The following is a 26,313-nucleotide window of genomic DNA, read 5'->3' as shown; positions in this document are numbered from 1 at the left end:
CCCCCCCCCCCAAAAAAAAAATTGTAAATTCTCTACTTTGGAATGAATTTCAGGTAATAGTTTACTTGAAGTCTTAAAAAATCTGGGTCAGGATCATTGTCTCTTTGAAATTATAAAGCATTTTGTCTTTTCTTGGATCCGTGTGCCCGACCCCATTAAATTGGGATAAGGCTTTGCTGTTGTTTTTGTTGAAATTATAGAACATTTATTTAGGAAAAATTTTAAACTGCAGGGATCTCCACTAGTGCCGTTGTTTCTTTTCGTTTTTAAACTACAAGTATCTTTACTTTGATGTAGTGACTAGTTTAAGAATTGTGAAGGGGGGGTAATGAATTCCCAATTACAATTGGATTACGTCAAGGATCAGTTTTAAGCCCGTGTTATTTTGCATTAATCATAAACTAGATGACTAGAGACATTCTAGATATGATCCTTGGTGTACTTTTTTTTTTTTTTTAAATGATTCATTTTGGTGGTCAAACAAATGTAGGGATAAATGCAAAGTTGGACCTATGGAGATCAACCTTGGAATCAAAAGGTTTTAAGATAAATAGAACAAAAATAGAGTATATTGTGTGTGACTTTAATAAGAATAGGACTGAAATGGGGGGTGGGGGTGGAAGAAATAGATGATAAGGGGATATTGCAAAGTGAAAATCTTAAGTTCCTAGGTCCAATCATAAATAGAGGAGAAATAGAGTATGATGTTGCACAAAGAATGAGCATAGGGTGGATAAAGTGGAGGTGCGATACCTTGTTATAGAACTCATGCTTGATAAAAATATCAGATCGTATACAGTTGACAAAAGGAAGTGGGTTCATTACTAAATCATAGATTAAAAGTGCCAAAAAAAAAAGTGTTTGCTCCCCTCCCGTATCTTGCATCTATAGTTTTTTTACATGATAATTCGCAAGAAAATCGCTTGAGGTGGCATCAAGGTTATCATGGCGAGAAGACGGCCAAGGCGATGGAGGATGGTCACATTCAAGGTGGCAACAACAAGGTGCCAGTCCATGCTGAACCACCTTATCTCTTAGGTGACACCTTGGTAATTATGGGTGGTATGATATGTGCAATTGAGGCTTTTGAATGCTCCAGTATAGAAGGGTGATTTGATTCAGATTGAAGAAGCTAAAAGAACCAAGGGTAGGCCTAAAATGACTCTTGTAGAAGTGAAGAAATATATGCATAGCTTAGGATTAGTAACAACTACGGGTTTGAATAGAGTTGATTGGAGAAAAGGGATCCATGTAGCTGACTGCATTTAGTTGGGATAAGGCTGAGTTGAGTTGTTGATATTTACCAAGTGTCATACTAAACATCATATTTTCTAGTAGAATTTTCTCACTTGCGTATGTTGGAGAGGAATGCGTTTTTTACTATATTTTGATTACGTTTGGTTTCTGATTTAATCTGGTGAATTCTGCACTTCTATTTTGGCTGGTAAATATATTAGCTGTGCATATAGCTGTTCAATTATATATCCCCCAGTAATCTTTAATGGCTGATTCAGTCCAGGTTGGATGATGGATGCAATCTCTTGACTGCTTCTAATGCATGATCTTTACCCTACAATAGTGGCCAGATTTTATTTCACATGTCTATGGACAGTATAAAATATGATGTCATGCTGAATTTATATATTGATAGATTACCATATAATGCTTTGTGTGAGATTGTTGATGTTCTTCCTCTGAAGTGTATTATCTTTTTGCATTTCTTCAAGGAGTAAGCTTTTTCTTTTCTTCTTTCTTTGAACATATTTTCTGTGTTACAATGCTTATGGGTGATTACAAGGTGTTACGCATTCCATTGCTTATGCTTATGCAAAATTGTAATGTTATTTATCAAAGGTGGAAAAAAAATTGAAATATACTAATATAATGACCCACCCCAGACCCTGCCGTGGCGGGAGCCTCATGCACTGGGTACGCCCTTTATACTGACATTATTTGAAAGAAAATGGAGGATGTTTCCTTCCAATTGGAGCTTGAAGTTCTGGTGCATTGTGTTTTACTTCTGTTTTAAGATTTTGGTTCTCTATTTTCCCAGCTCCCTTTTTCTTGCTATTGGTTTATGTTTAAAGCCTTTCTGAACAATATTGTAATTATTTTCCATGCAGCAAGATTTCTTCAGGAAGCTGATGGACCTGTTCAGAATATGTGAAGACTTGGAAAACATTGAGGGTCTTCACATGATATTCAAGATAGTCAAGGGGATCAGTCAGTGCTTGTATTTTCTTTTTGTTTTGTAGTTTTATGAATACCCTTATTTTAGTGCTGACTGACTTCTTATGATTTCTTTCCACAGTTTTACTCAACAATCCTCAGATCTTTGAGAAAATTTTTGGGGATGAGCTCATCATGGATATTATTGGGTCCCTGGAATGTAAGTTCTTGTATTGTCAGTCAGTCTCATTTTTTTTTTTCATTCATTTAAAACAAAGTATATCCTTGTCTTGTTCTACATGTTGTTCCTTTATCTGGGAGTATAAATTGGAGTTGTGGTTCGTTATGTTTCTTATTGTCTTGCTACGGTTGTAGTTAGTGCCAAGGTGCATGTGTTTAGGTGTATTCTCCTGTAATGGTCTTTTGCTATAAATATAGTGGACCCCCAGAATAGGCTTGTTGGGTTTTAATGAGAACTATCTGTGTTTGGGGAGTAATCGTTTTCCTTTTATTGCTGAAGCCAACATTATTGACTTGTAAGAATTATTGGCTTGTCTGGTCATCATGGTAATACCAGAAGCTATTAGGAAATGAAAATGGTGAGGGACACTACGGGAATGGACAAACACGATTAGAAGAAAGTCCCTAAAAAAATGTATTTTGCTTGTTTGTAGCTTCTGTGCCAAGGCTAAGTGGTTGACCCCACACCCCCCCACCCCCCCCCAAAAAAAAAAAAAAAAAAAAAGGGTGCACATTTTAATTAGTAGGAACATAGGCGACTCAATTGCCCTTACCCTCCTCTTTTCCTTTCCTTTTACTCCCCCCCCCCCTTCCCCGATTGGCAATATAAATGATCTGATGACGATGTTGTGCAGATGATCCTGAAATTCATGATGTCCAACATCATCGTGCTTTCCTAAAGGAGCATGTGGTTTTTAAAGAGGTAATGTATTGCTAAAATATTTTCATTTTATTGTTTAATTTTTTTATTTGGGGGTGTGTTCCAATCTTCAGTGCCATTGAGGAGCAGTCTGCTTATCTCTTTACGTATTTACTGATTGTGCTGTTTTCTTTTCCCTTTCTTCAGGCAATACCTATTAAAGATCCGGAAGTCTTGTCAAAGATACATCAGACGTACAGAATTGGTTATATAAAGGTTTGCATGTTGTTATTTTGCTGTTGAGCTAATTGGCTATATAGTCTCTCTCTCTCTCTCTCTCTTAGTCTCTTACTCTCTTATTCTCTCACTCTCTCATACTTTATGTATCTGTCTCCATCACTCTGTATTTTGAGATATTGTTGTGATTGTGATAGCTCTTGCTCTATCACCCTTTCAGGATGTCATTTTGCCAAGAGTATTGGATGAGGCAACAGTTGCAAATCTCAATTCTGTCATCCATGCACATAATGCTGTAGTAAGTTTTGTATTTTGAATGTTTGAAGCTATGAGCTATGCTGCTCTGATTTTCCTTCAAATTATAGTACGTGTTTTTCTAATTTTTCTTTTCTTTTATGATAAAATCTGGTTCTTATAGGTGGTTTCATTGTTAAAGGATGACAGTACCTTTATTCAAGAGTTGTTTGCAAAGATGAGATCACCCACCACCTCTCCAGAGTCAAAGAAGAATTTGGTAATGTTCTGGTGTATGCTTTTGTTGTTTTAATCTAATACATGTTTACTTTTTTACTGAATTTTGCTCCCTATATAGACTCAACTAATCCATGTCCTGACTAAATGGGGTCAGCTATATGGATCTTGTTTCATTGTTCAACTTTATGCAAAGGCTTACTTCTTGTCGACCTTATTCCATCCGCATCTTTTCTCACTTCTCCAAATGTCATATTAGGCCTGCCCCTTGCGCCTTATAACTCCTCCAATCTGTATCAGACACTCGTCCTTACAGGTGCATTTAGAGGTCTTTTCTGTGATATATTCTCATGCACAAACATATAAAATACTTGGTGTTGGGAACTGGAATTATTGGATTGAGTTACGTTGTTGTGTTATTTAATTTCGCCTGGCCTGTTCTTGTAAGAAGCATTTTTCTCTCTTGGTGATCCCTTGAGTAGATGTCGTGTTTTTTGGACCTATCACCTAAGTGATAGTGAGGCACTCTTTCACCCCCAGCCCCTGGGTGATTAATGATTTTATTCAGCACCTGGTCAAAAGAGAACGTACAAATTAAAATCCCCCATGTCGGAACGAAATACAGATTCTATGCTAACCTGTATGGGAACACTATATATGTGCAGAAATAAAACAAACATCTGCCTATCTGTACACCACCCTATTGGATTGGGCATTATTAAGGCCCAATTTCGAAATACTGATTCTATTCTAACCTGTATGGGAACACTATATATGTGCAGAAATAAAACAAACATCTGCCTATCTGTACACCACCCTATTGGATTGGGCATTATTAAGGCCCAATTTACGAAACCTCACTTATTACCCCATCTCTAGGAAAAGGATCCACTATTTTATTGCTTCACCTTAGCTTCCCAGTGAACAAGATGTCCCCTTGAAGCATAGACATAGTTTTCTCTAATTAAATAGGAAAACCTTCAAAGTGGTTTTCTGTTTGGAACAAACCCTTGATGATCTAGGCCAAGTCATCCCACACATTTTTTATTCCTTTCTTTATTCTTCTTTCTTCTTCTATAATCTGTGATACTCTATTTTCCAAGCTATTGTCAGACCTCTTGATTTGATCTTAACTGCTTCTCTTGAGATCTGTTTGGTCTGCAACTTAGCCAGCAAAACTGTGCTGTTGCCTGTTGGTTCTTGTTGAATCCAATCCCCAGTGGGATATACCCCATTGTTCTCATGCCAGTCACTAGCCTGCACTGTTTCGTTGACCTAGCAGCCACCAACTTAGTTGGATCGATATCCCTTGATTCTTCCCTTTCCCTTCTAAGAACTGGGGGGGGGGGGTTAAAATCCTTACCCTGGGGCGACCTAAGGCTTAGACATTTATCCGAGGCCAACTCTCTCTATATCTCAAGATCAAACCTTGTTCTGCAGTTACAGCCTGGCCTGGTTTCAGCAAGCTTCAATTTCTTTCTGGTATTTCATCTATGATTTCAGTGGTTGGGGGTTAGGAATTTCCTCTTGAAATCCCACTTTGATTGGAGTCTTCAGAAAAGAGAGCTCTCGCTTGAAGTTTCTATTTTCTTAGTGAGCTAGTTAGTTTCCTATTTTATTAGTCAAAGATGTTCCTATTTTGTAGCTTAGGTTAGTTTACTTTTTGAAATTAGTTGTTAGTTTCTAATTTTGTGAAGCTTGGTTAGCAAGTTAGACACAAATTAGAAAGTCTTATTTCAGTCCATTAGTTTCTTTTTTTGTTATTTCTTTGTGTCCAAGTTTTGTAAGGTTATTTAAAGCCCATTGATCATAATGAAAAAAAAAAAAAGGTTCAAGTGTATGAAATTGAGTGCTTACTCATGGCTGAGATAAGCTATTACTTTGAGGGGTAAGATACCCAAAACCTGAGGGGTGAGATGCCCAATCCCTAGTTCTTCTTCCCCCTTCTCAACCCCTCCATCAAATTTTCTTTCTTTTCTTATTTTCCTTTTATTTGTTTATTGTGAGATAGTGTTTGAGAACTATAACCAAGCCTATTGGAGGACAGCTTCTCTATTCAGCCAGTATTTCAGATCTTGCCTGGGATTGGGATCACTTGTGATTCTAGTCCTACATTACCCCTTCTCTTTGGGTTCAATTTTCTTATGTCATGTTAATTAGCTGGAAAAAATAAATCTCATTCCATGGAAGCTTGCAAATTCATTGTGCTACTCCAACAGACGTTGGGCAGCAAGCGTAAGGCTGAAGGTTCATGGAATCCCTTCTGTTCGACCTTCCTTTTGTAGCTATAATAATCCTGTGCTTTTAATTTTTCCTGTTTCTGATCTATACTCATCATTATATGTCTAATGGTTCCTGGATGACTCACTGGGGAAGGCCTTCTTCTATGATCCAAATATTTGCCATGTTGGATTGGGGCCAAATTTTGTGGACAAGTAGCCTCATGGTTCCCTATGCAAATGTCAGGTTACAACTTAAATGGAATTGGCCAGTATCATAATAAAGCTTTAAAAATCCAGTACTGCGAATACATAAGAGAATATGTAAATGAATTCGGCTTTGAAATTTGACATTTGGCTGATCTAGACAGTACCCTATCCAATGGTTGGAATTATTACATCATATTAACCAAAAAAAAAAAAAAGAATTATTACATCATCCTTACATGTGGAAAAAAATAGGCAGACTATTTGTGAACTGCCTTCCTATGCCTATGTGGGTCGTCCAAGAGATCTGTATTGTATGTATTTTACTACGGAAAATAATAAAAATGTGGATTCATATAAAATTGTCAGACACATTATGATACAAAATTAGAAAAAGTGAGGCTGGAATCGACATTTATTGGTGGCTACATCCTAAAGTTGACTCTAGTCCATGTGTCTCCGTTTCCTCCAATTTTTTTTTTATAAAAAGTTACTGCAGCAGGAATATTATCAGATAACAGGTTATCATATGATTGTTGCCGAAAATATTGCTCTAAATGATAACCTTATTTTTTTCATTTGTGAGTGTGGGTTTGTATGCGACAATGATGCAGATTAATCACCAAAAAAGGCTTGTTTTATTAGGAATAAGCCTAGGGTTGTGTTCCATACATGTTGGGCCCTTGATCCCATGTGTTTTGAGTGTAGTAGACCACTTTTATGGGTCTAAAATGAGGGCTCTAAGGATGCATACGGGATTACTAGTTAGTTTCCATTTTCATTAGTTTTCTTTTTAATTGGGTTTGATTTGAGTTATATTTGTTTCCTTAGGAGTCAAGTTATTAATTGAGTCAAGTCATTAGTATTTGGTTTCCTTTTTCAATTAGTTCTAATTTCAGTTTTTAGTAAATATTGTATTAGGAGAATATTTGGTTTCCTTTTTGAGGAACCTTCAATTTTGTAATTCCATCCCCCCATCAACATTATAAATAAAGAAAAAGAGGCTCTTAAAGCTGAGATGATTTTGATAAAAGAATTAATGGCTGCTGCTATTTTCTTCTCCACAAAGAGTTGTCTTGTGTTTGATCAAGGCTGATGGAATTGGTGTTTGATCCAATTGACTCTCTGCAGTGTGAAGCCCGAGAGGTCTTCTTTTATTTTATGTTCATCTTCTTTTTTGCTGTTTAAGGTGTTACAGATCTGTCATAAGTAAACAGGTATTTAAATCACTTCTTCTCTCAATTCTGTCCAGAGATAAAGAAGGTTCTGTGAGAATTTTTCAGATTCTGCCCAATAGGGTAATTCTGTCCCTTTCTTTTCCTGTGAATGGTATTCTGGTTATGCTCTGTTAAGGACTTATTTCTGTGCCTGAGTTAGTCCTATTTCCTAGTTTATAATCTGAATTAATAGAGGACAGCTTTGGGGTTCGAATTCTGATTGCAGAGAATTATTTCTTCATTAATTCTGATCTGTGGAATTATTGTCCCACATTGGGTGATATTGGTAGTTCTTCTGATTAAAAGATCCTGCAGTTGAGACTTAGTTAATTCGCCTATCTTAGTTTACATTACAGAATTAAAGCTAAACTTAAAAATAGTTTCCAGGCCAAAGGCCTAACACCTAAAAAGAAAAGAAAAAAATCTTGAAGTTTTATCGGTATAGTGGCTTATAATGGTTACTTTGTCATTTAGATATGATTTGGATTCTTTTATATATTGTTGTTTATCAAGTTACCTTCTGAGGATTGACCCTCCTTCTGAAACAGGTTTTCTTCTTGCACGAATTTTGTAGCTTGAGTAGAAGCTTGCAGCTGGTCCAACAACTGCGACTATTTAGGTAGCCAATTGTGATATATGTTATGATCTATAGAGACTAAATGGTTTGGCTAAAATTTACGAATAGTGTTGCAATTTTGATGATGTTCTTATATTATTTGTTTGTCAATCATTTATATACCAGCATTCTTGATTAAATTTTCCTTCTTTCTTACTTTAGGGATCTCATGAATGAAGGCATCTTTGACATCATAACCGATGCGTTGCGGAGTCCAGATAAAAGGCTTGTATTAACAGGGTATAGCTATCCTTGTAACTCCATATGGTTTGACTGACTTTTGGCATATGAGGTCCTTTATGTTAGTTATCAATGAACAATGGTATTAGTATTACTAATTATCCATTCTATGTGGAGTGCAGGACAGACATCCTTATTCTTTTCCTAAACCAGGATCCAAACCTTCTTAGGTCATATGTGATTCGACAGGAGGGGAACCCACTTCTTGGGCTCCTGGTATGCAAGTTTTTGCCCCCTGATCTTCCCCCCATCCCCCAATTATTGTAGTTATATTTCCAGCCTCTGTGATACACGGGTGGGAGTCGGAGTGTGGTTATGTGCTGTGATGTTGTTCAAGGTGTGATGGTGGGCTAGGTTCCTCAGCAGTATATGTGAGATAAAACAGTTTCTTTGTTTAAATTTATTGTGAAATAATTAAGTAGGATAAGAAAATGTAAAATTACTAATACTATGAGAAAATAAAATGACGTAAATAATCACTGTTATGCCAGCGATGAAGCAATTGAGGAATCAACTTTTTAGCATCAGCCATTAAATTTAAATTATCCTTGTAACTGTATGTTTATGGGCCTTTATTGGCAATCATACTTTGCTTTAAAGATTGAATGCCAGAGCAATCTGATCAACTTTAGATCAGCCATCCCTTGGTATTGTTATAAAATTATGCTGGAGGTTGATATAAATTCTTGAATTAGAGGGGAAAATGAGGCATGCATGTCTTCTATCACCTATATGGGACCTGCACCTTTTTTTTTTTTTTTCACCAACAGTTTTCATAAGTTTGTAGACTGCTCTTTCACATATTTTCTTACACTACTTTGGCATTTCAATGCATAACACTTGGCACCTCTTGAGATGTTCCTTTTGATGACATGTAAGTTTAATATGCCATAGAAATTTCATGCCAGGTTCCACCAACTGTTGTAGAAAATGTTCATGTCATTGGTATATACTGATATGGACTCAAGAGTTGGGACTGTTTCGCCGTAGAACACAGCAAACCATATATATATTAAGAAGAAGAAGAAAAGAGAAGGGAAGAGGAGCGGCAGGAAGAAGAAGGGTGGGGAGGTGGGAAGAAGCTCGCACAAACACCAAACGACACGAAGGCACAACCAAACTCGGTTTCAATTCACTCTTCAATCTCCCCATTGAATTGGGTTACAAGCATATGTATAAAAATGAAATTAAAAGTTTCCTAATTGAAATCTAAAACTGCAATAGTAATAAAATCTCCTAATTATCTAACCCACCCTTTATGGAATCAAACTCTAAAATAAAAAATGGAATGGAACTGTAGCCTAAGTAAATTATTGCAAGATAAGTCCAAATAAGTAAATAAAAAAATTACTAATATCTAAACCCAAATCCCAACAATTTTTTTTTTTAATTAGATAATTGGAAATGAAAATGCAGCAGAAAAGGGAATAATTCAGGATACTACTGCAAAAATAATATGGCTGAGGTGTATAGTATTTGAACTTTTTGTATCTTAAAAGATTTAGTATATGGTGCATACTTTCAAGTTCAGTACATACGTGAATTTACTATGGTTTGGACATATGTTGACTTTCAATTCAATAAATTGTTGCATGGTCATCTGGTTTTCTAACTTTGCTATTCTTGCTTATTCTTTTTTTCCCTTCTTAATTTCGCAGTTTTCTATCTGCTTAAAGAGCTTTGTTGTTGATTGTAGCATTAGCACTTTAGTTTGCATATTGTACCACTGATAGATGGATTATGTTGTTCTGTATACAGGTCAAAGGTATGATTACTGACTTTGGGGAGGATATGCATTGCCAGTTTCTAGAGATTCTTCGCAGCTTACTGGACTCGTACACCTTGTCTGGATCCCAGGTGCGATGAGTATGCTTGTCCACCCCCCTGCCCCCCCAAAACACGCGCTATATTTTGTGCTCATGTGTATGATATTTTCTTACATATTCAAGCATATGGAGAAAGAAGACTATGTTTCTCTGAAAATCGTGTGCATGTATTGCCATAATTTTCTTCCCCTCCCCCCACCTTGGGTTTGATACTTCCTTGTGTGTTTATGCATTAGGAGGAGGACATTTTTTTTCTCTGAGAATTTTAATGTCATAATTCATTATTGTTCGTTAGAATATATTACTAAGCTGAGAAAATTTAAGGTGGTCTACTTAATAGTGAAGTATTAAGAAGGTGTTCAGGGTATAAACCATAATTGACTCGGCGTCTGGGCGTTGGAAGGGGCCTGGATGCAAGGTGACACCAACAAGGTGCCTAGAGTCCCACCTAGGCGACCTGTACGCCTAGACGTTTCCTTGACAACTTTGATATAAACAACAAACATAAGATGTTTTATATTATTAATTATTTGATCTAAGTTGTTTCATCAATTATCCTTGATCTACTATTCTTTAGATAGCCATTTTGATAAGCTAACCAAGCTGGGTCTTTTGAGACTCATGGAGGACTAGTATTACCAATCCAGCTGCTGACTTGAAGAGGTCTGCATTGACCACGTTAGATTTCATGACAGTGTATGCCTGCTCAATGCTTTAGTGGTAAACTTGGGACTGCTAAACCTCTTGGAAGACATTTTATTTCAGCATCACATGAACTCAACTATGTGGATCGAAAAGTGGGGAGAAATTTTTAGAGAATTCTAGTATGATGTGCCTTATTGTCAATAAACCATCTTATGAAATTAATATGGCATTTAATTACAAATCTCTGTCATCAAATTCACATACCTCTCTGGCATAGTTTTTTTTTCCTCAGTAAAATGGCTTTTGGTGCTTGGCTGAAATGCTGTGGAAGCTTTCAGAAGAATGGCATTAGACCAATTGAATGCAATGGGAAAGGTCATGGGTTAATTTTACTGGAAATTTAAATGTTTTAAGAAGAAGTACCCATTTGGTATTGAATTGTCTGCCCGACTAATTTCAGGGTGACAAGACAGATATATTTACATAACACTTGTGCCAGATAGAAGTATTGACTTGATATCCTGCTGTATGAGAGATATGTGATGCTTTCATCTTACACTGTATTTGGGATATTATACTTGTATATCCTGATAATATAATTTTGAATTATTGTCCATACGGTTTTGTGAGCACAGTATCTGCAACCTATTCAAGTTTATTTATGCAGGTAGGACATTGAATATTCATTTGTATTTGATTGTTTTTCTGGTCTGAATTGTTGGAAAAACTTTTCGGTGAAATTGACATGTAAGAATATTTCCATCTTCACACTTCTGTAAGCTAAGCTCTTACAATATTATCCTTTGTATATTTGTACTCATTTTGTAATAAATTTTGTTTTGGAGGCGGTGCAGAGAGACAATATTATAGAGATTTTCTATGAGAAGCACTTGGATCAGTTAATTGATGTTATAACGTTGTCATGCCCTCTGAAAGGTGGTACTCGTCCAGTTGTCAAATCCACTGGCTCTGGTGGAAGTACCGAAAGTCAGGCTGTCACAAAGCCTGAAATTTTTCTAAACATATGTGAACTTCTATGCTTTTGTGTGCTTCACCATCCTTACAGGATAAAGTAATCATATTTCTCATTCTAATTTTTGCTGTTTACAGTTAGTGGGTTTTGTTCTTCTTACCGTGCAGCCTGATTTTTTCTCCTACCCCCACCCCACCGTTGTTTTGTATGTAGGTGCAATTTTCTCCTCAATAATGTGATAGAAAAAGTCTTGTTTCTAACGCGCAGAAGGGAAAGATACTTGGTAGTTGCCGCTGTCCGCTTTCTGCGGACTATTATTTCCCGCAATGTGAGTGATGTTGTTTGTCTTTTAAGAAAGCTTTTCATTGTTAAGTTTATTCCTAATTCTATGTTTAGATTTCTGTCCGGTGCTGCTTTGCTAGGAACAAATTGATTTGAATGAGTTCATGGATCTAAATCAGCCTTTTGTCTTGCATAGCTAGTCCTTTCTCTTCACATATCTAAGCAATCTTGTTTACAGTAGGGTTACAAACTTTTGACAATTCAGAGGGCTTTCTCCATGACTTCCCACACCGCCCGGCCTGCCACCCCCCCCCCCCCCCCCTGGTTTTTTATTTAACTAGTCAATATGAGATCTCAAGATAAAGGTGTTTTAACAGTCTGGCCTTCAAGGAGTCATCTACAAGTGTTCATATGTGGAAGTCCATGTAGTGCAATTGTTGAATGTTCTCTTCACTTAGAAAGGATTGTTTATTGAAGGGGAAGGGGGAATTCAATAAAGATAGGACATTTAGACAGATAAAATTTCTATTTTAAGCATCCTTCTCTGATTGTGGTGTATTATTCTCTTGGGCAAAAGTTCTTCCAGACTCGCACATCTAGAGAAGTTTCCCATAGGGTTACCAAGTTCTGCCATGTGGAAGGGTGATTTGTCAAGAACTACAACCCCAAACCCTGGACAAGCCCCAACTTGCTAGGTTTACAATATAGAATTAGAAAATAACAAATCCCACCCATACATCAATGTTATTAGTTTATCAACAATAACCAAACCCGAAGAATTGCAGAGGATGTTCTTCCTTTGAATCTCACTTTCTAGCAGGCATAGACGGTGAAGATCTTCTTTTCCCAAACTTCTTGGAGAACCATTGGTGTAGATGAATCACAGTCTTGGCTTGGAATGGTCTCTCTTCTTTTCTCGAGGTGGCTCTCTCATCTCTTCTCTCTCTTTTTATGTTAAGAGATCTAAGAATGAGGTCCCAAGCTTCCTTAAATAGGCCAGAAAGAAACCCTAATTCTGTGTACGATCCAACCGCGTAGTTCAGCCTGATTGCGAGTCTGGTAGAATGACCTTTGATCAGCTTCTTCTGTTTAACTTCGATCGAGCTGATTCTTGTTGCATCTACGAGGACTCAAACCCCAAAAACTTTGCTAGAAAATAGCCGTCCTCAGATTTTGCTCGGAAGCTGGATGCAAGTTGGGTGCTTTTCTTGGAAAAATAAGTCATGTGATATTGTTGGCTTTTATATCATAGAAAGACAGTTATCATGACAAGTTTCACAGTATTAATGGATAACCGATAATCTTACTACATTATGACCAGTTTCACAATTTTAATGGGTAACCTATAATCTAATTGCAGCATCATTGCAAGAATGAATGGAAAATGGAAGATTTGATTCAAGACTTTTTTGGTGTCTTAATGGACAAGATCTGATTTTCCATCTCTAGATTGAGGCTTCCAACTGTGAAATATTTTGGTTTTTCTCTTTCTTCTCTTTTTTTGGGGGATCTGGACAATCCAATGAAAGATCCAGATTGGTTTGTCCTGGATGGTTCATCCTTTCAGTATCAATCCTTAAATCCTTCTTGTCATCTGTGTGCCATTCATTATTTCAGAGAAGAAAATCTGAGTAGTTATGAGTTATGAATGTAATGGCAGCATGCTATTATGACTTTCTATCATTTTATCTTTTCTATCAACATTTATAATAAGAATTGTGCTTAAGGTTGTGTATCATGTCTTGACTCTTGAGCTTACTGATTTGCAGGATGATCATCTGCTGCGTCACATTGTCAAGAACAACCTTCTAAAACCAATTGTTGAGGCATTTGTTGCCAATGGTAATCGCTATAATCTGCTGCACTCTGCAGTCCTCGAACTATTCGATTATATACGGAAGGTACTAATCTTTGTTATGCCTCCCTTCTCCTTAGTTATGAGTATATTGGCAAGCTTCTTTTTTTCAGCTTTATTTTATCCACTGCAGGAAAACCTCAAAACTTTAATCACATATGTGGTAAATTCATTCTGGAATCAGTTGGCTAAATTTGAGCATTTACCATCCATTCAAGCGCTGAAAGTTAAATATGAGCAGGTGCATTCCTTTTATCTCCTGATTTTCAGTGGATCTGTGTGTTTTTTTTTGTGGAAGAGACCATTCAACAGTAATTTCTGTCTGACGTTTCTTGCATCAGTCCCTAGAAGCCTGTGAAACAAGAAGTGCTGTTAATGTTGTGGATCCAAGAAAGCGGAATGATGCACGAGCCCTTGAGAAAGAAGAGGAGGACTACTTCAATGAAGACAGGTCTATACTTTGTTGTGCAAAATGGGAGAACATAATGGTTCTTAATTTCAATTTTATGGCCCTGAATATCTATTGGATTTTGATATGATCAGTGATGAAGAAGATACTGCATCTGTACGCACTTCACATACCCGTGACCAATGTGCTCTCCCTGTCTTGCCGAATGGTTCCAGCATCAGCTATCCATCATTAAGGTGATATTTCTGTTAATAGTAGTACATCAAATCATATTGATATCATTTTGCTGCATGTCTTATATCCTCTTAATTATGTAGACCGGGATCTGGTGGACTGGTTGATTACGATGATGATGATGATGATGAAGACTACAATCCTCCACCAAAACCAGGGACCTCTGGTGGGGACAGTAGGGAAGCGGATTCCCTTGAGCCGAAACGCAAGTCGAATTCTAAAGAAGAGGAGCTTGAGCTAACGAAGAAGCAGAGGTTAGATAAAAATTCAAAAGATGGTGTTGTATCAACGATTTCCGCAACACCTAGCCATGCGGCATCACACGGCAAGAAAGTGACCGGTACCATGCGTATTATTACTCGCACCCCTGATACTAAAAGCAGTTCAGATCAGGAGAACCATGTTGAGAAGGAACCTACAGCTCCAAGAAGTTGTTCCAATTGTGTGCCCAATGCCTCTGGCACTAGACAGTCAAGTGGAGATGACTGCCCATTAATGGCGCCCAACAGTAACAATTCCCCGTCGGAGTTGGCTGTAAATGGCACTAATGTCACAGGCTCAGAACCATATTCAGTACGATAACTTGATTGATCATATTATGTTATTCCATTTCAAGCCACAGAAGTGAAAGATGACAATCAGCCAGTTGGGTTGGTTTTCCCCTGCTCCAAAATGAATTAGAAGACTTTGTCGAAGAAGTTCGCCGACATAATGAGGAGTAGCTTAAGTTCCTGGTTCTTCATTGGCAAGAGGATGAGATTCAATTCACTGCCAGTAAGAGTGGCAAAGCCTGAAGAGTCTGATGATGAGTTCTGGTCTTCTCCTTGTTTGGTTTGCCTTTGGAGGCAAGAAAAACGTTGTTGCTTTTGTATAACATTCATCAGTCGTTAATGGTTCTTTCCCCCATATCCTTTTATTTGCCATACCATAGTCAATTTATACTGTATTTCAGTATAGAAAGGGTGCCAGCATTTTCTGTTGCCCTACCTAGTCTTTTGTTTTCAATTTTGCATGCTGGGAATCATTTAGGTTAGGTAACTTCTCTTTCCTTTATATTTACATCCTTGGGAGAAGAAAAAGTAGGGTTGGGTTGGGGTGGGGTGGGGTGGGGTGGGGTGGTATAATTTAGTTGGAATAATTGATGGCATTCAAATATATCCCATTGAGAATCAGTGTAATATCGGTTCAAACGATAATGCTATTGTACATTATTTAGATTTTGGTTGGACTATTATGCTGCTTCTCCTTGCAGTTGTATCATGTGCAGTCGTAAGTAATGAAGTTCTTGTTTGTTCATCTACAACAGTATTCTACATTGAGATCTGTTTGGCAGGAGTCATTGACATCTTTCCTGTGAGCCTCAAATGAAAAAGGCAGAGGTGTTCCTCTCCTCCCCTCCTACCCTTCCCATCCATGGTGGGGTAGGGTGAAATAGGTTTGGAATTGCCAGGTATGGGCTTGTTTCACAGCATTGTCATGGAGAACCCCACTCCAATAGTAAGCCATTGAAAACGATGGTGAATCTTGGCTCAATATACAAATCATCATCATCGTGCCTTAAGCGTACCTGCTCTTTGTTTGTTTCCAGAACTCTTGAAGGGAGAAGAAATGTTAGCATCTATTTAATTTGTCATTGGGCGTATAATTGTCTGGTCTAGAGATACTTAATCTACTGGATTACATTGCTCAAAGTTTAATTTTGTTTTTACTAAGGCTCTCTTTGGTATGATTTCTATTTGTATTTATTAACTATTTTTTAGAAATTATTTGTGACAATAAATTATGGATCACAAATAGTATTCATTTGGTTATTATTTATAAAATAGGTTTCAGTTTTCACATTCAGCTTTGAGCTTCGAGCGATAGAGATGATAGATTTAGGGTTTTTTTTTATTGAAAAAATATAAAACATACTGAAATTACTTATTTACCATTGATTTTGAGTAGTTTAGCACACATGTTCATTTTAGGTAGCAAAAGTCAACATAAAGGATTTGTTGCCACAAATCATAAATAGCTTGAGAGTAATTTGTGAGTGGGTGAGCCTGTAGCACAACGGTTAAATTGTACTATTGCAATATGTTGGTCATAGGTTCAAAACTTGGAAACAACATTTTTTAAGTTATTATAAATAGAAATAAATGCTATAAATTATACTAGACATTTGGAAAAATAGAAATAAGTTAAATAAATACAAATAGAAATCAAACCAAAGAAAACTAAATAATGTATAAGTTACAACATTAGACGTTGAGGAAAAGAAGTCCGATGAAGGTTTGAGCCCATATTTACGGGGAAAAAGAACGTTGGCAGTTGTGTAGCATACCTTAGTGCTTTTGTGTGTCTCTTTTTCTCTCTTTCCTCTTATGAAATGACATCTGTTCTATCTAGTGGGAGGCGTATATAAATGCATGCTTTGCAGTTGAACATGAAACTCAATACCATTAAGAATATAGATGGTGAAACCCAAATGTCACATTTGATAGGCAGATGGATCCCACCTACCCCGATTCATGATCTGGAATCTTTGCAATGCTAGTTCGAAGGATGACCTTTTCTCTTCCACATTCTAAAGAGGGACAGCTTAAGCTTTGACTGCCACATTCATGGGGTGGTCCCTTTTGATTCTTTCAACTCCACCTTACGATGTAATCATGTAGAGCAAGTAAAAGGTAGAGAAACTTGGTTCAATTATTTGATTTCGGCTTGATTTTGATTTGCATATATTATATCTTGAATCGAATGGAATGAATATGCGACTAATCATATATATTTGAGAATTCAACACTAAATTACTTTTGCTTTCCTATATCTGTTTTTCACCTTTAAATAGTTAAAAAATGGAACAAATGTTAGAATGCTCACATGTATGTCCTGACCAACGTAACTCTAAGGATTCACTATCCTCCATGTGGAGTGTGTCTACAAATTCCTACATAATTCGCATCTCGTCCCATCTACCGGAGCGAGTCTGGAACTGGAAGCGTGTCTCTATTGAATGATCATTAATCAAGATTATTTGGTTCTCCCGACACGTGGACCTTGGAAACCTGTGAGTCGCCACGAACTCCGCTTTACTTTTCCAAATGCCAACACAACAGAGGCAACGAGAGTACGTGTCTACCGCTGGCCCAACCCAAGAGCTATTCTTCGGTTTTTATTTACAGGCTTCTCTCTCCCTCTCTCAATCTCCTCCCTTTTTCCCTTATACCATCCCCTTATACTATCTTGTTTCTTTCTTCACTGTAGTTCTCGTTCTTCCTCGACGCTGCAACTCCTAACTTCAAAAGTATTCCTTTTCTCGCATTTGCATTTCCTGTGTTGGATTTGTATTCCTGGTTCCCATTTTCTTGAGAGTTTGAGAATTCACAAACAGAAGGAAGGATGAGCAGTAACATGGAGACTCGATCTCTGCTGGATGAGCTCCGAAACTTCGACAAGGGCGGTTTCTTCGACCTCGGCCATCCCCTCCTCAACCGTGTCGCTGAAAGCTTCGTCAAAGCCGCTGGGGTATATTTCTCTCTCTCTCTCTCTCTCTCCCTCCCTCTAACTTAAGGATTAATTACGCTTATTAATTAGGCTATGCGCTTGTCATTTACAGATCGGCGCAGTTCAAGCGGTCAGTCGTGAGGCTTATTTCACCGCCATTGAAGGTATGAGTTGGCCTTTAATGGTTTTTTTTTTTTTTTTTTTTTTTTTTTTTTTTATTGTGCTAGTTTTTCACCTAAGCAGTGGCTATGGGAATGTGTATTTGCAGGCTCAGGAATGGATTCGAGCGGGATTTCAGAAATCGGAGCTACTAAGAAGCAACATCTCCCTGACCTAAGAGGTAATATTTGTATAATTCGATCGGTATATTATAAAACCAGAAGCATGGAGCGCAACAACCGTCCTTCGGTTCAGTTGGATTTTTAGAACTTGGTATACAAATCTTTCAATCTTTCCACGCATTTAGATTTATCGCATGAGGATGGGGAGCAGGGTTACTGTTATCAGTATAGGTGTTTGGATCACGTTCGGACATGAGAACCATTCTTGTACGCTGCCTGGTCTTTAAGTTCACACCTGTAACAACTTCGCTAGCTTGGATCAGATCCTCGTACGAGAATGGTTCTGTGCCTGATTCATTCATGGAATCCACACACTCTTATCGTAAGAACAGAGAGAACAGTGGATTCCATGTATGGATTAGGCACCATATACGAGAATGTCTCTTGTAAAAGGACCTGTTCCGGATTCCAACTTGGCCAATTAACCTATGCGTCAGAGGGAATTAATGGAATACATGTGGAGACCGGATAGTTTCTTATATGCGAAGCTGATTTGAACTCCTTTATATATGTGGCATGGTTTTACAATTTTTCTAATGTGGAAAGAATTCCAAAATTTTAATATACTTGTTTTCTAAACCTACTTGTTTTTAGGGATGTTAATGTATAGTTGAGAATCCGTGTCCATATTTGTTTAGGAGGATCCCAGAAAATTCTTATCTAGAAATTATTCAATCCGTTTGAAAAGTAGGAATATGATAGTCCTAGTTTTGGCCGATTATTATCCGATTCATTTAACTATTTATTGATAATAAAATATTTGAAATTCGTTTATCTATTGTAAAATTAATTAAATATTAATTTTATCACATTAATAGCATAGAAGTATTTGATACACTAAATACATACCAATCTTTTTTCTTTTTTTTTTCTCTTTTTTAAAAATCAACATACCGAAGGCTGAATTCACTATCCACGTCTCATTAACATTCGAATCAAATACAGATTTAGATCAAGCTCTTCTATCTTTTTCTTATTTTTGTGCACTTCTATAGTATTTTAAACTTTTTATTATTTATGAGGAAAAAGTACGTATACTTTACAGAATTTGAATAATGTGATTACTCCTACATAAAGGAATAGTTAGAGTCTTGGTTTCTTAAAAAATCAAGCTCAGTTTGGGACTTTTTTTTTTTTTTTTTAGATCAACGTCTAGTTTCTAGATATTTCTTTGTGTACATTGAACCGGAGTTGTGCAAAATTGAGATAATCAGATAGTACATATTCAGATATTTGGTATCCACTTATCAAATGGATTGAACCAGATAATATCTGGATAACAAATTTTTAAATCTGATTCCAATTCGATCCTTTACATCCCTACTTGTTTTGTAATTACTCTTTTTGGGGTTCTATTGGAGTGGTCCCAAAGCCTACACCCATGGGGCTTGAAATGACGTACCTGTCCACCCCTTTGAAAGGGAAAATGGCATCTGTGTGGATGCTTTCTTCTGCACTCTCATGGGCCCTTACGCACCCGAACAGACAAGAGCTGCATCTCCCACAGAAAACACTTTCTAGACATCCCTACTCCTCATTTGAGATAGGAGTGATAATAACACTTTTATGACAGAAAACCACTTCTCATTTGGTTATTAAGTTTTGGGGCAAGTGTGTTATGTCTGGGAGAGGCCCCTATCCCAGACACGGTGCATGCCCCAGGAGGGGTACGATGATCATGCGCGCCTCTGTGTCTATGGCATAGGGATCTCTCTTAGGGACAAAAAATTGTCCCTAAGTTTTGGGAGGGATGCATTGGTCATTCACATCATTGAAATCTCTCAAGCCAACTTAATGGGTTCACAAAGAGTGAATGTCTGGTTTCTATACAAGAGGAACAAGATCAGGGAGGAGAGCACAATGGTATGATTACAAAGAGTTGTAATTAATCTTTTATTTAAAAATTATACACTATATCCAAAAACTATTATTACACTATGATGATAGTTTCAGGTAGATTGCACAATCCTCTGATGACAAAACTAATTCCATAATATGGATCCATTCTTTTGCAGGGGAGACCAATAGGAAATCTCTTGAAGCAATGGTATGAGTATGGTTGAATCTGAAACTATATATGAACTGTGGTTAGTTTGGTTGATTGAGAATTTAAGCAAGCACTTGTGTTTAACTTCACCTCTCTTCTTAACTTCTCTTCACAGGTGAAAAATACAGGCAAAGAGTCTTTGCAGTGGGGTATGTCTCCTAAGAAAAAATTAAAATTTCTTTTCCTCTTCTTTGTCTCATTGGAATAAAAAGACTTCCTAGTTTCAGTGTACAGCATTAGCAATAGCCAATCTGAAGGTTGAAATGCAAGACATGACAGTAGTGATCATTCTATTACAGGGCTAGCTGCTGGAATGTACTCAGGCCTCACATTTGGACTAAAAGAGGCTCGAGGTGCTCATGATTGGGTAGTGTTTCATAACCCAGACTACTACTACCATCATCTTCTTTTTTGTGTCTCTCTCTACTGAAAGACTAACCCTATTGGTTGTTGGTGCAGAAAAATAGCGCAGTTGCAGGTGCAATTACTGGAGCGGCATTGGCACTCACATCAGATGATCACTCGCACGAACAGATTGTCCAATGTGCCATTACTGGAGCAGCAATCTCTACAGCAGCTAATCTTCTCTCTGGAGTATTTTAGATTGGTTGGGAAAAGCAAATTCTGATCTGCAGGAGCTGATGGAAACTTAGCTGCAAAGCTCAAGTTGGTGTCTTTTTTGTTTTAGAAGTCCTAGATTACAGCGTTGCTTTTACTAGTTATCTTTACTTTCCTTTTCAATGATTTCGTTTCCAGCTGGCCTCGCTCGAGAATTGGGAGGAGGGTTAGTGCACTTTTGCTCTGGAAATCACAGGGTTGAGCTGCAGAGTGTAATCACTATGAAACTAATTGTTATTTTGTTGTGTTTAATATATCCCCAGCATTCTACTTTGAGTCTAACCAAAAAGCAGGGATTTAAAAATTGAATCAGAATCGGCTGATCAGGATTGGATTCGGTCCAAGGCCGGGATACTGATATAGCTCAGGTAATTGTGTACGGGAAGTGGGTTTAGGGAAGCCAACCGGATCGAGAAGAAAAAAACGATATAAATCAAGACTATGTTTGGTATGCATTCCGGGTTTAGATCGAATTCTGAAACAATAGAAATATTAATTTGTATGCATTCCCATCTTAAAGTCACTTTCAGTAAAGAGAGTTGCAGATTCATAAGATCATGATAGAGTCTCCACGCGTTACAACTAGCAGAGCAGCTTGTGGAAAAAGGTTAGTGTGCTATTCTGGCTCGCTTCTGAAAGTGTAGCTCGCTGTCTATTTAGTGTGCTATTCTGGTTCGCTTCTGAAAGCGTAGCTCGCTGTCTATTGAACGAGCCTTCACTGCCCGTCTTTCAGAATGAGGTTAAGAATGGGCCTTGTTCTGGAATGTGTCAAAAGATGCATTCTTTCTCGTGCTCATAAACTTGTGGATTTGAGACGGTGAAATGATATGTGCCTTCTTCTTCTTTTGGTGCCTCGAAATCGGAACCAAATACTCAAGTGTTACTAGAGGAATAGTCGTCGAGGAAGAAGGAATCAAGGCTTGAATTCTTTTTCTTACGATAAAAGATAAAAGAAATACGAAAATAAATAAAATTAGATCTGCACAATACAGAGATTTAATGAGGTTCACACATTGTTGTGGTGTGTTACGTCTTTGAGCAAAGAAGAAGATGCTTTACTATGTAGAAGAGAATATATTTAAGTAGCAGCGAGAAAACTCGCCTTGAAATCTTGAAATTCTAACTCGAAAAAACTCTCAAAATATAATTACTTGCTCAACAAGACGACAATACATTATATACTCTAAGTTGCGGGTCGATCCATTGGGTAGAATCATAATGCCCCTACACCCTCATACGAGATCAATGCTGGGTTCCGGCCTTTGTTTCCATCACAGATCTCAGAAAACTTTCTATTCAGGTCGTCACCAAAATATGTTGAAGCCTCATTCTTCAAAACAGATCAAGAGTTCGAGACAAATTTAAATCATTCTTCAAAACAGATCAAGAGTTCGAGACAAATTTAACACTTTCGTTACCTCAAAACCGAAAATCCAAGCTTCTGCTGGGGAGAAGGAATCAGCTTGAATTCCTTGCTATATGGGCTGTGAAATCCAGGTTTCCATTAATGACTAGTAGTTTGTACTGCTTCTTAACCTTAGGTGGCAGTTTAATCACTAACTGACAACCCATACTCAATCTCCAAAATCCTACTCTCAGATCCTGTTTTCTTCCACATCTCCCTACCATTACTAGAAGATGTTCTGTTGCACAAATTAACAAACCACTCACCACTACCTGTGATTACAATCGATTCATTCTTCAACACAATCAAAATCTTGACTTATTTGACGCCTTCGTCGAGGACAAGAGTTTCAGAGGATCGGAGCTGTTGAACTACCTGAGGTGATTGCACTTGCACGGGTAAAGCATGATTCATGACGTTAAGGTGGGAGCCGTTTTGCTTGATCGATACCATTTTCCCTTTGGCAATTACAAATAGCGTACAGAACTCTGGTGTAGATTTGATCACACAAGCTGCTACATAAGAGTTCCTAAATTTTCTGCAGCAACAGTTCTACATTTGTCTCACTTTTCCTGCGAGATTTGCATATAGGTTGTGCTTCTAAATCTCAACCTTACTAAATCTAAAATTGGTGAGGTTGTGCTTCTAAATCTCAACCTTCAACTCCCACCCCGTCCAACTTCTTACTGGTGAGGTTGAAATATTAATTGGGATCATAGTAAGGTTGCATTTTGGGATCATGGTAGTTCTCCAAGGCTCTCAACTACATGTAGGCACCTCAATGGTCCAGACATTCAAGAGTATGTGAACAGACGGACAGGGTTCTTTCTCCCATTTAATGTATTGTTTGTCATTTGACATTGAGATTTATCTATTCACAAAATTTCTCCTCATTTAAAATGGCCAAAATGTCATATATAGTAGGTATTTAATAATGTGCTGATATACCATAGGTTGATGGCTTCCTAAGCTCGCACTTGCATCCGAATAAAGAAAGCTGTTTGTTTTGATGGTTCATGAAATAGGGCTGATCAACTTCAGCTAGAGTAACCTCAAGAAGGAACTCAATTGACAAGGTTTTAACACCTCATAATTAAACGGTCATGAGAGTTCAGCTCACCTTGAAAAAAAAAAAAAAAAAAAAAAAAAAAAAAAAAAAAAAAAAAAAAAAACTGGAGCCTTATTTTGTATCTTGGTGAACATGAGATTTTTACACACCACAGCTCACCAACTGCACTAAGGGCCCGTTTGATTTTGTTTCTCCAGTTTTTGTGTGTAGAAACAATAGAAATGATTTTTGGAATTACAAAAATGATTTTTCTATTTCCCAAAACGTTTTCAATAGTGTAGTCTAGTTCAAGACATGAGTGAAGGCATGGCGTTGTAAGAATGTAGTTCACGAGTGAAGGCATGATGTTGGAGTTGTAGGTATGCTTCATGGAGATGAGCTTCAGAATGATGAAAGCAATCAGAAATTGTGAGCTTTGCACAGCCAGGTTGGAATCGCCGCATCTGGATAATGAGAAGTTTCAATGCGTTGGGGTTTGAGTAGGTTGAGTGAAGAGTACTGAGTTTTTTCACAATTTTTGTCGCTCCCACTTGTTTTTAAAAATAGAAAAACAAGTTTAACTTATTTCTCTATTTCTGTTTTCAAATACATAAATAAACATAAATTTCTATTTTTGTTTTAAAAAACAAGTGAAATGAATAAGAAAAATCAAATGGTTTTTGGGGGTGTTTTCTGAGCACAAAAAAAAAAAGGAAAAAAATCATTTCTGGAAACAAAATCAAAGGGGCCTAAATAGTTGTTATTTACACAAGTTGTTGTTAGAGGTTCTAATAATCAGATCAAACGTATTGGTCGAAGCGGAATCAGCCGAGTTCAATCCTGGTATAGATACCATCCATAATTCCATATCAGATGAATCGGATAAAAAGTGATTCAATATAGAAGCTATGCCCGATACAAACCTGATACAACCCCGATTCCAACCAATCGGTATCGGTATCGGTAACCTTGGGTCCAGGATACATTCGTACTTTTGAAGAAAAAAAGGTTGATTTTGTCAATCTAAAATCTTTTACTTATTTTGCACACAAACATGGTTTTAGAATGTGGGAGATTTCTAACTTTCAACTGTACAGTGGGCCTGTGGCAGTGTGGCACGTTATTTCCTCCCTCCCTAGGCCTCGTCTCTTCAATTTTCTAAATGGCGGTTCTTCAGAGTCACAAGAGAGGAACTGATAGAAATGATGGAAAATTACGGCAATAAGGATCGGAAACACCATTCTTAAGTGTTCTCTTTCGATTTGTTGGGATCTATGCTGAAGGTTTTGTCAGCTTCGTATTTACAGGGTCGATTACAGAACTTGTCTGGGAAGCTTCCTTCCAATTTATCTTATGGAGAATCAAGAGCTCCATTGCTGCGAATTTTAGGTTCTTTAAGAAGCTCGAATTCGAAAAAACCTAATTTATGTAAACGAGTATTCTTTTGTTCGGAGTCTGGTGATGGCTCCAATCCAGTGGCTGAGGTTGAGGAGAAGCCCGGAGAAGCCGAAGCTGCAGTGGAGAGTGCAGAGGAGGTCGATTCTAAAGCCTCATCGGCTATCGTCCCAACTAATCCCAGACCAGAGGATTACCTCACGGTAGCTGCCCCGCTTAATTTGATTTCTTTGTTGGTTTATTTATCTCATTCTTCTCCCCCCCCCCCCCCCCCCCCCCCCCTACTGGAGAGGTTGGCTAGAATTCTCCTCGCAAGTTGAATATTCAATGAAGTTTTAGTCTTTGGGTGAAAGAGTAAAGAAGTTGACTTCTTTCTTCGTTTTTTCTTGACCTTAGTTGTTTCCCACTTGAATGTAGCTTGAATCCAGATACATATTTTGGGGAATGTTATTGGGTACATTACTAGATAGTTGGCACTGTCAAACTCAAAATGAAACTCACGCTTTGCAGTCATAGTCAGCCAATATCTTGCTTTTATGTGGATGTAACTGCAGTTCATGACAAATGATTTTCTAACTAGAACAAATAATCTAGGGGCTTTGATTATTTTCACGTCATCCTGTGACACCACATATTGTAGATGATTCTAGTAGATATGTATGTTTTTCAAAGTTGGTGTTGAGATTTAAATACCTTTATCCATGCTTTTGTTTCTCTACTGCCTCTACCACTAAATTCATTTTAATCTTTTTGCAGTTTGTCTAGCTAGGTTGGAGATGCACCTCAGGAGTTAATTTAGAACAAATTAGGTTAAATGGGCATGTTGAAAGAATTATCACTGATGATAATTGAAGAAGATAGCCCTTTGAATGAAGAGAGCTGGTTTTTTTTTTTTCCCAAGTGTTTCCTGAGATAAATTCATTTCAGCAGAATTACAAAACAATTTACTGCTGAATTGAAATTTATCATCTGTCAAAAGCCTCTGCTTCACACATTATTTTAAAACACATAACGAGTTGAAAAATTAACTGTAGATTTACTGAAACAATGCACAGTTGGTTACAATTTTTCAAAATGGATCGTTTGCAAAAGTGCATTTGTTTTTCACTTTGATACTGACTTTGCATCCTGTTGAAGACAATTGTTGAAGTGCTTATCCGGTACTTTGTTTATTTAATTATTTCTTTTGTAATTTCTTCAGGAGTTTCTAACTTTTATCTTTTCCGCTAGCAATACTAATTGACTAAAATACTTTCTGCTTTCCTCTGAAAGGTTTTAGCGTTGCCATTGCCGCATCGACCACTATTTCCAGGTTTCTATATGCCAATCTATGTTAAGGTATGCCGGCTTTTTGCTTTGCCCTTCTGAATTTTAGCTTGCTTTTGAAAATTCTGTCCTTGTGGGCAATATCCCACTTGACCATTAACTTGAGATTCACCAAAGCCTTTTTTCTCTAATTGAATCATCTGATTATGGTTTCTATATTCTCT

The 26,313-nt window shown here is 37.4% G+C and overlaps 3 protein-coding genes across 8 annotated transcripts in view; all 3 read left to right on the top strand.

The window, feature by feature from the left end:
* LOC122091418 (serine/threonine-protein phosphatase 4 regulatory subunit 3-like) overlaps nucleotides 1-15,386 on the top strand; it is a 22,411-nt gene extending 7,025 nt beyond the window's left edge. For 3 of the 6 annotated variants that reach the window (XM_042661354.1, XM_042661352.1, XM_042661351.1), the window contains exons 9-26: nucleotides 2,124-2,223; nucleotides 2,312-2,389; nucleotides 3,045-3,112; nucleotides 3,257-3,325; nucleotides 3,507-3,584; nucleotides 3,705-3,800; nucleotides 4,017-4,073; nucleotides 7,949-8,019; nucleotides 8,179-8,256; nucleotides 8,379-8,472; nucleotides 10,015-10,113; nucleotides 11,582-11,799; nucleotides 11,914-12,028; nucleotides 13,752-13,883; nucleotides 13,971-14,078; nucleotides 14,179-14,288; nucleotides 14,381-14,482; nucleotides 14,564-15,386. In XM_042661354.1, the coding sequence (XP_042517288.1) occupies nucleotides 2,124-2,223; nucleotides 2,312-2,389; nucleotides 3,045-3,112; nucleotides 3,257-3,325; nucleotides 3,507-3,584; nucleotides 3,705-3,800; nucleotides 4,017-4,073; nucleotides 7,949-8,019; nucleotides 8,179-8,256; nucleotides 8,379-8,472; nucleotides 10,015-10,113; nucleotides 11,582-11,799; nucleotides 11,914-12,028; nucleotides 13,752-13,883; nucleotides 13,971-14,078; nucleotides 14,179-14,288; nucleotides 14,381-14,482; nucleotides 14,564-15,062 (2,172 nt within the window). In that variant the 3' untranslated portion in view covers nucleotides 15,063-15,386. Of the gene's footprint in view, nucleotides 1-2,123; nucleotides 2,224-2,311; nucleotides 2,390-3,044; nucleotides 3,113-3,256; nucleotides 3,326-3,506; nucleotides 3,585-3,704; nucleotides 3,801-4,016; nucleotides 4,074-7,948; nucleotides 8,020-8,178; nucleotides 8,257-8,378; nucleotides 8,473-10,014; nucleotides 10,114-11,394; nucleotides 11,475-11,581; nucleotides 11,800-11,913; nucleotides 12,029-13,751; nucleotides 13,884-13,970; nucleotides 14,079-14,178; nucleotides 14,289-14,380; nucleotides 14,483-14,563 lie in introns of those variants that run through there. The other 3 variants (XM_042661355.1, XM_042661353.1, XR_006143927.1) reach the window with 2 other exon arrangements.
* Nucleotides 15,387-17,634: 2,248 nt separating this feature from the next.
* Nucleotides 17,635-21,257, top strand: LOC122091306 (outer envelope pore protein 16-2, chloroplastic-like). Its single transcript, XM_042661173.1, has 7 exons — nucleotides 17,635-17,990; nucleotides 18,082-18,133; nucleotides 18,238-18,309; nucleotides 20,326-20,357; nucleotides 20,473-20,506; nucleotides 20,657-20,724; nucleotides 20,817-21,257. Exons 1-7 carry the CDS (start codon nucleotides 17,865-17,867, stop codon nucleotides 20,958-20,960), a joined length of 528 nt encoding a protein of 175 aa, XP_042517107.1. The 5' UTR covers nucleotides 17,635-17,864; the 3' UTR covers nucleotides 20,961-21,257.
* A 3,250-nt stretch (nucleotides 21,258-24,507) lies between these two features.
* LOC122091658 (lon protease homolog 1, mitochondrial-like) overlaps nucleotides 24,508-26,313 on the top strand; it is a 25,679-nt gene continuing 23,873 nt past the window's right edge. Inside the window, exons 1-2 of the mRNA XM_042661701.1 lie at nucleotides 24,508-25,026; nucleotides 26,096-26,161. Coding sequence (XP_042517635.1) covers nucleotides 24,703-25,026; nucleotides 26,096-26,161 — 390 coding nt within the window. The 5' untranslated portion in view covers nucleotides 24,508-24,702. The remainder of the gene's footprint in view (nucleotides 25,027-26,095; nucleotides 26,162-26,313) is intronic.

This window comes from Macadamia integrifolia, chromosome 10, assembly GCF_013358625.1.
Source record: "Macadamia integrifolia cultivar HAES 741 chromosome 10, SCU_Mint_v3, whole genome shotgun sequence".
Lineage (NCBI taxonomy): Eukaryota > Viridiplantae > Streptophyta > Magnoliopsida > Proteales > Proteaceae > Macadamia > Macadamia integrifolia.
This window is presented reverse-complemented; position numbering and strand designations above follow the sequence as displayed.